We start from the raw sequence: 8,662 nt of genomic DNA, 5'->3' as shown, positions 1-8,662 counted from the left end.
CCCCAGTTACATTTTGAGCACCTTCCAACCTGAGGGACTCATTTTCTGGCAGTATATCTGACAGTGTTTCTCTGCTATTCATAAGGTTTTCAGTGACTAAATATTTGGAAGTAGTTCGTCTCTCCTTCTTCCTAGTCTGTCTTCATCTGGAAGCTCATTTGAAACCTGTCCACTGTGGGTGACCCTGCTGGTATTTAAAATACCGGTGGCATAGCTTTCAGAATCACAGCAACTCACAAGCCACCATGTACAACAAACTGACAGATTAGTGGTGGAAGAAAACATTAAGAAATAAGAAGAAGTATTAAGTAAAAGAAAAGAGAAGGATGACAGAGGAGGAGAGTAAAAAAGACAGAAGAGGTATTGGTAATATGGAAATAAGATTGAGAAATTTGATTCATAATGAACTTAATCTTATTCACTACTTCACATCTATTGGGCACATAACATGTACTCAATATCTATTAATTTGTGGAGTGAACTGAGTTACTGATCAATCAAGTGAAAGTGTTAGATTACCCTGTGTAATGTCAGGACAGGACAAATATCATGCCATGTAAAATCTATAGATCCTTTTGCTTGAAAACTGCTGTCATTATTAGATATGCTTATATTTGCACAAAGTTTGGCCCATATTCTCATAAGAAAGAAAATTAGAGATACAGGAGTCTAAATAGTGATATGAAAAAACATCCTATTTTAGTTTTTCACTCTTGTTAATGGTGTATACGTACTTCCCAACCCCATTCTATGTATTCAAAAAGATTTTTAGCATAAGGGTTCTCTGACTCTGCCCACCACCAGTATCAATTAAGGTTCCAATGATTCTCAAAAAACATAAAAGTCCATTGCTTACAGTATTTTATTAACAAAGGCTTACCTAATGAAATGACATTTGTCACCTACATACCTCCTTTTTATTTTTGGATAATTGTCCTCTTTTAAGTCTTTTTTCATTTTTTAAAACAAAATTGATGATATAAGTCCTAGTAAAACTTTCACACTAGAGTTGCCTGACTGAGAAATAGCTGGGATTGGCAAGTCTGACCCACTTTTAGAAAAAATGAAAGCTCCATAAAGCACTTACATAGCTGTAAGCCTTGGGGTTCAACTGACTGGATAAGTGCTTTGATAGATTGAGAAGCAGGCAAGGTTGCATTTGATGGGAAAAGATGCCAATGTGCTTGGAGCCAACAGAGGGTTCAAATAATCAAAGCTCAGTTTCTGACACTTGATTGTAAGTTTCCAAAGAAACATTACTGGTCCATTAGACAAGAAAATATCAATCCAAAATGTAAAATAGCTACATCTCACCTTGACAGCCAGAACTCACCTCATGTCCACATAAACTGATATTGAAGAAATGGTAGTATTTTGTTCCTTTAGAGGTGAAACTTGGGCCATTCATTAAGGAGCCAATACTGCTGAGGTTGCTAAAGTCATAGTGCAAACTCTGGTTTTCTTTCTCATGGTAGAAAATGCAGTCACTGTAGCAAACTGAGTGGTCCTTTGATAAAAGATGAAAAAATGTAAAAAAAAGAAAAACAAAAACAAAACAATGCAGCAAGAAAGAAAGGATCAACTGGGTAAAGGTTAGGGTTTTGTATCAACTTGACTAAGCCAGGATTTGCTTATTCCTATGGTGATGAAACCTAACACAAGCTTAGTTTAATTCTATGATGAGTGGCTCTGAATAGTCAATCAATTGAAGGGATGCTTCCTTGGTGGTTTGGCCTGCTCCCATTATAATGGACATGTGGGAGGGACTTTCTCTCTCTCTTCAATGGGGATTTGGAACTCTGCAATTATAAGTTCTTACCTTGATAATAAACTTCTCTATACATACAAGGAGCTCTGGTAGCGTAGTGGTTACGACTTGGGCTGTGAACCGCAAGGTCAGCAGTTTGAAACTACCAGCTGCTCCGCGGGAGAAAGATGAGGCTTTCTACTCCCGTAAAGATTTACACCCTCGGAAACCCTGTACAGGGTCGCTATGAGTCGGTTCCGACTCCACGGCACATAACAACAACAACAACAACATACATATCGTAGTGGTTACGAATTGGGCTGCTAACCTCAAGGTCAGCAGTTCAAAACTACCAGCTGTTCCACGGGAGAAAGATGAGGCTTTCTGCTATAGTTAAGGTTTACAGCCTTGGAAACCCTGTGCAGGGTTACTATGAGTCAGAACCGACTCCATGGTACTTAACAACAACAACATACATATATATGTTTCACTGGTTTTGCCACTCTAGAAAATCTGGCCTAAGACAACCTGCTACTAAAAATGTATTTCAAAACTAAGTTCTAGTTTTGATAGCTATTTAGATACTTTCCTTTTACTAGTGACATTATCTCACCAAACTAATATAGAGAATTCATAACCTTGAACTAGATTTTTCTAGGAAAAGTTCAAAATATTTTAAAGTCAGAATAACATTATTATAAGATTTGTTTATTAAAAGCAGAATTAGGAAATACTATAAACTTCCTGTTACAGCAGTTTCAGTAGATATTAAAGCCATTGTTTCTCTTTCACCTATAATATAACATCAGTCTATGCCCTTAAAACTTTAAGACAAGGGGACTTCTGGTTTGGGGGTGGGTAAGCAGAGACAAAAATAGTGAAAGGTCCTCTGCTAAAACCCAGAAAAGCAGAGAAAGAACAGCTGCAGAGTTTTGGATCTTGTTTAAGGTTCCAGGCACCAGTTACCTGTGCCCACCTATGGAGAAATCTCCCTGTGGAAACAAAATACAGTGATTTCTGAATCGATCCCGGCTGAATCTATCCCGCCAGCCAGAGGTCCTGAGCTCAGAGGGCAGGGCCACAGCCAAGTGGAAGCAGTGACCCAGCACTAGAAGGTGTGGAGCTAAGTGTCTGGAGGGAGAGGTGTGACCAATTTTTCATCTCTCACTTTTCATTTTTCATGTATCTTTCCTCTTCATTCCAATCATGCCCTTGCTGTCCAGCCAAGACATGGGAGCATACCCCTAAAAGGGTCCAGCATTGCACCCACAGTTTTCCCACGACACAGAGAGGAAACCCGCAGGCTGCTTCTTGTGATGTCTGACTCTGGGAACCAGCCCCAAAATTGACCTGGGTGGGACCCTTTATACCTGCCTGCACAGAAAAGGCCACTGGACAGTCAATCACAATTTTTATCTTTGTTTTTGATTGGTGGTTTCTGTATCTGCTTTTATGTTGTTTCTGTCTTTGGTCCTTTTGTCCTCACTCTTTCCCCAGTGGTTGGAGATTTCTCACCCTAACTTACCTAAGAAGAGACAGCAACTGTGCACATATAGCCAAGCTACTATCATACCCTGTAATACCCCACAATCTGGACAAGAGCCAATACCAGCTGCTAGGCATTACATGTGAAAAGGGAAGCCTATCTCCAGATCATATCCACCAGGAGATGCTCAGTAAGCTTAACAACAAAGCAACATGCATCCACTTAAGCATTAAATTCCCACAAAACTACTGAAAATGTCCAAGAAAACACAGTTAAAGATCTCAACACATGTCCAAAAACAGAAAAAAGTAACTGAGACAAATGAGCTGGAAGCAGACACATATTTTCCAGCAGAAGAGCAGGCTCTGGATCCACCTGAGAAAAAATCTGAAGAATGATATGGAAATAAATTCAAATGTCCAAAAAGGGGTGGAGGAAAATAAGGAAGAAGTCAGGAAAGTGCTACAGGAGTGATCAAACAAGATAGATATGGAATCGGAAACAAAAACCTGCAAAAAGAAGTCCAGATGATTAATAACAAAATATCAGAAATAGACAATACACTGAAAGGGCAAAGGAGTAGAATGGAAGAGATGGAAGCCAGAACCAGAGATCTGGAAGACAAATCTCTCAATACTGATAAGACAGAAGAGCAAGCAGATAAAAGGATTTAAAAGTCTAAAGAAATGTCAAGGACTGGCCTCGACATAGTTGTTTGGCTGTTCACGAGTGTTTGGTTCACGAGGAGGGGATATCTGGCAGCGATAAGGATAACAGAAAAATACACAGAAAGACACGAAGAGAGAGACAAAGAGGCATCCCAAAACCAGGGTGGATGCATTACTGGCATCCGGCAGATCAGGCGTGGTGAACATATTAGCCAGGAGGGCAGTAAGATCCCACATAGTAAACATCTTAGCTAAGCGGGCGGTACGCACCCCTTACTAGCTGGTCAGTAACGCATGCCTAGACAGCCGTATAGCACGCTCTACCGCATGACTGTAATGCATGACCTGCAAGCTGTAGTGCTCGCTTTCACCGCCTGCCTGTAATGCACACCTGGACCGGCCTGCGTCTCCGTTTTATTTAGGGGAGGAGCTTCACACCAAGCTGGGAGGGACCAAGACAAGGTACAGCTAGCATACGTAATTCTCCAGACATTCAGGCAACTTTACATCGTACTTCGCTGGTTTGAATCCCAGGCCCGCAACTTGATTTCTCAGGTTCAATTAACATATCTATAGCCCTTGAGCTCAGTTGGGGGAAGGTGAAAGGGAAGGACAAAAGGCTTGGGAGGAGTCCCGCTGTTTTGGCTTCCTGAGCCAGGTTTTCAGGAACTTTGGCTGAATAGCCTGCACCTGGGACAGGTTTAGGGAGGATGTCCTTTTGTCTATAGAACAAAGAACCGGGAAGTAGCTAAGCTATTTTTAGTTAATCCTTTGGAGAAAGGTTTAACCTTGAAACCTTTACAGTCTCGGCTCTAGGAAAATATTACATTTATCTGTGGATAGTAAGGGCTCAAGTCTGGAAATAAATAAAAAAACATAACTGAACACTAAGATGAAAAACAATTTGCTATGACTGCCCGGTGGCCAGAATCTGTTCCTCAGAGCCTGTGGCCTGCATTGTCTGCAACACTCAGGCCCAGTGGGCCTCGAACTTCTGACCAGCTTTACATGGTCTGCAACAAAGAAAGTCTAAGATTCATGCTAGATAACATGAAAAGGAATAACTTAAGAATTATTGGCATTCCAGAACAGGAAGAATCACAGAAGTCCAAAGAAAAGATAGTTGGAGAGCTTCTGGAAGAAAATTTTCCTAACATCTTGAAGGATGAGAAGATAAATATTCAAGAAGCTGAATGAACCCCAGGAAGGATAGACCCCAAAAGAAAATCACTGAGACATATCATAATCAAGTCTCCAAAATCAAAGACAAGGAGAGAATCCTAAATGCAGCCAGGGAAAAGAGAAGTGTTACCTATAAAGGCAAGTAAATCAGATTAAGCTCTGACTTCCCAGCAGAAAACATGCAGGCAAAAAGGCAGTGGGGAGACGTATAAGAAAAAAACCTGCCAACCAAGAATTGTCTATCCAGCAAAACTGTCAATCAAATACAATGGTACAATCAAAACATTCCAGGATAAACAGAAGCTCAAAGATTTTTTTAAAGCCAATCCAGTGCTTCAAAACATCCTAAAGGGAGTTCTTTGGAATGAAAACCAGCAAAAACAGACAACAACCAGAGATTGACAGATGTGGTAATACCACCTAGAACTAGGTTGATGGATAGCAGAGTTGAGAACAGAACAAAAGTACAACAATGAATTCAGAGGACCTGTTAGGCCAACCAAAGATCAAACTATTAACAATATCAAAGAAGGGAAAAATACAGGAACAGAGATCCACGTAGTGAGAAGGTCGAGTAGATGGCAGGATACAATAAACTGTCTTAGATGCAGGTAAAACTTAATAGACTATAGGGTAACCTCAAAGACAATTAATACTTCACAACATACCATGAAAATGAAGATCCAAGCAGAACAAGGAAACATTAAACTAAGAAGAAACTGACACAAAATAGCACAAAAAAACATGAACTCAGCACAAGAAGGCATGCAGAAAAAAAGGAACAAACAGCATCATAAAAAATTAACATAATGACAGCCTTTACTCCATACCTATTGATAATTACACTGACTGTCAATGGATTAAATGCACCAGTGAAGAGACAGAGTGGCTAAATGGTTAAGACCCTTCAGTATGCTACCTGAAAGAGACACACATTACATACAAAGACAAAAACAGACTAAAAGTTAAACGATGGGGAACAAACAAGATGGTGGATCCAGTGCAAGTACAGTGAGGAGCTCCATCAGCAACAACACAGAATATTGGACCAAGCAGGCTCAGGGAATGGTGCCAGAACTCTGAACCACTTATAAAGGAATATTTAGAAAGTTGGAAGGCCTACAGCCAGTGGAATTTATAGCTGAACCAAGAAATCCGTGCTTTCTAATCCAAGGTGCTCAGCTGCTCCCTGAGTAGCCATCTTGGGTGAGACCAAACTGGGGAAGGATCAGAGCAGCCATGGATGCCTGACAAAACCACAGAGATAAAGGTATGGACGTTATTTTTTTCATATCTGTTTATTGGCCTCTTGCTGGCTGCGTACCTCCATTCTGGTGACTAGAGGGTGTACCCAAGCGAGTGGACACCCCACCCCCACCCCCAGATGGTTCTACTATGCAGGTGCACAGATCTCCTCAAAATTTAAAGGGACAGTTTCCACTTAAAAACAAATGGCAGTGCAAAACCGCCACAGCTGGCCTTGAAATGTTTATCACTGGGAAAAAGACCTGAACGGGGGTTTTGAGCAGGACAGGTAGACTGAAAAAGAAACAGGCTGAAAATTAAATCCTGAGTTACATCATAACAACCAACAGTGGCATCTTGAAATTTTTCAGGAGGAAAAGTGAAGAGGGAAGCCCATCTCCTGATCACATCTACCTGGAGGCAATCAGAAAACATAAAAAAAAAAAAATCAAAACACATATCCATCTAAGTTTTAAGGCCACAACTAACCACCAATATACCCAAAAAACAAAAACAAATGACCATATCAGCACATGTCCAGAAACAAGATAAAATGACTGAGACAAATGAGCTGGAGGTAGAAGTACACTCCATACTGGAAGGAGGGCAGGCTTTGGAAATGCCCGAGAGTGAATTCAGAACAAAGATTATAAAATGTATCAAAACACTTTACAATGGATTTGAGAAAAATAAGGAAGAAGTCAGGAAAGCACTACAGGAACAATCAAATAAGATAGATACAGCATTGGAAACAATTCAAAACCTACAGAAAAAGGTCCAAACAATTAATAATAGAATATCAGAAATGGACAATACACTGAAAGGGCAAAGGAGTAGAACTGAAGAGATGGAAACTAGAACTAGTGAACTGGAAGATATATCTCTCAATAACACGAAGACAGAAGAACAAACAGAAAAAAAGGATTAAAAACTATGAAGAAGGTCTAAGATTCATGCTGGACAACACGAAGAGGAATAACTTAGGAATTATCAGCATTCCAGAACAGGAAGAATCACACAAGTCCACAGAAGAGACAGTTGAAGAACTTCTAGAAGAAAATTTCCCTAACATACTGAAAAGTAAAAAGATCAGCATCCAAGAAGCTCAATGAACTCCAGGAAGGATAGACCCTAAAAGAAAAACACTGAGATATATAATAATCAAGCTTTCCAAAATCAAAGATAAGGGCAGAATCCTGAAGGCAGCTAGAGTAAAGAGGAGTGCAACATATAAAGGCAAGCAAATCAGACCAAGCTCGGATTTCTCAACAGAAACCATTCAGACAAGAAGGCAATGGGGAGACATATGAAAGAAAAAAACTGCCAACCAAGAATCCTCTACCCAGCAAAGCTGTAAATCAAATACAACGGTGTAATCTAAACATTCCACGATAAACAGGAGCTAAGGTATTTTTCCAAAGCCAACCCTGCTATGAAAAACATCTTAAAGGGAGTTCTTCGGACAAAGAACTAACAAGAACAGACAACAACCAGAGATTGACGTACGTGGCATCATCACTCGGAAGTCAGTTGACAAATGAGTTGAGAACAGAATAAAACTATCAGAACAAATTCAGAGGATTTGGGAGATCAGTCTATGATCAAACAAATTACAATGTGAAAGAAGGTAAATACACTGGAACAGAGGTTGGAAGGGCAGGTAAATTACAGGTTAAAATAGTCTGTCTTAAATGGAGGGAAAAGTTAAAGGAATATAAGGTAACCACAATGGTGGGATTGATTGGGGTGGGGGGTTTCAGGAGAGGTCAAGGGATACAATGGTAGAGCACAAGGTAAAGGCAGACACATCATAGTGCAGATGATGGGGAGGACAATACAAGAAGGGTGACGAGGTGGAAGAATACGGCAGATAGGGAACACTGAGATAGGTTTGCATGGGCTAAGTCAAAAGAGATGGGGATAAGATTCTTATGATTCAATAGTGAGTAATTGTTATCATGACTAATTGCAACTGTCACAATTATAAAGATAGAAGTTTTGTAGAAAAAAAAAAAAAGCAAATACGGGGGAGGGATTAATCTTATAGTCCAGAGACGAAGGACCCTAAGGCCATCAAGGGAGAAGAGCACAAGCGGGATGCGAGCCCTTATCCAGAGAAGCAGCGATACTAGAGATGGAGGCGGAGATGGGGACATGGACAAAGGGAGCAGCTGAGGACTCATGGGAAGAGAGGGAGTAAGAGATGGTGGATGGTAGGCCGATTTGCAGAATGTGCCCTTTGGTGGTGTATATTATTATAGATGCCTGATTGTTTAAAAAAAAAAAAAAAAAAGAGCTAAAAAATGTGAACTTGTCAAAGCACTATGCCTCACA

At 40.3% G+C, this 8,662-nt stretch overlaps 1 protein-coding gene across 1 annotated transcript in view; it reads right to left on the bottom strand.

Moving 5' to 3' along the window:
• Nucleotides 1-8,662, bottom strand: part of KIAA1324L (KIAA1324-like ortholog) — a 215,538-nt gene that overhangs the window by 51,414 nt on the left and 155,462 nt on the right. Inside the window, exon 15 of the mRNA XM_006834333.1 lies at nt 1,334-1,507. Within this exon, the coding sequence (XP_006834396.1) occupies nt 1,334-1,507 (174 nt within the window). The remainder of the gene's footprint in view (nt 1-1,333; nt 1,508-8,662) is intronic.

Source organism: Chrysochloris asiatica, unplaced genomic scaffold (genome assembly GCF_000296735.1).
Source record: "Chrysochloris asiatica unplaced genomic scaffold, ChrAsi1.0 scaffold00010, whole genome shotgun sequence".
In the NCBI taxonomy this organism is placed as follows: domain Eukaryota; kingdom Metazoa; phylum Chordata; class Mammalia; order Afrosoricida; family Chrysochloridae; genus Chrysochloris; species Chrysochloris asiatica.
This window is presented reverse-complemented; position numbering and strand designations above follow the sequence as displayed.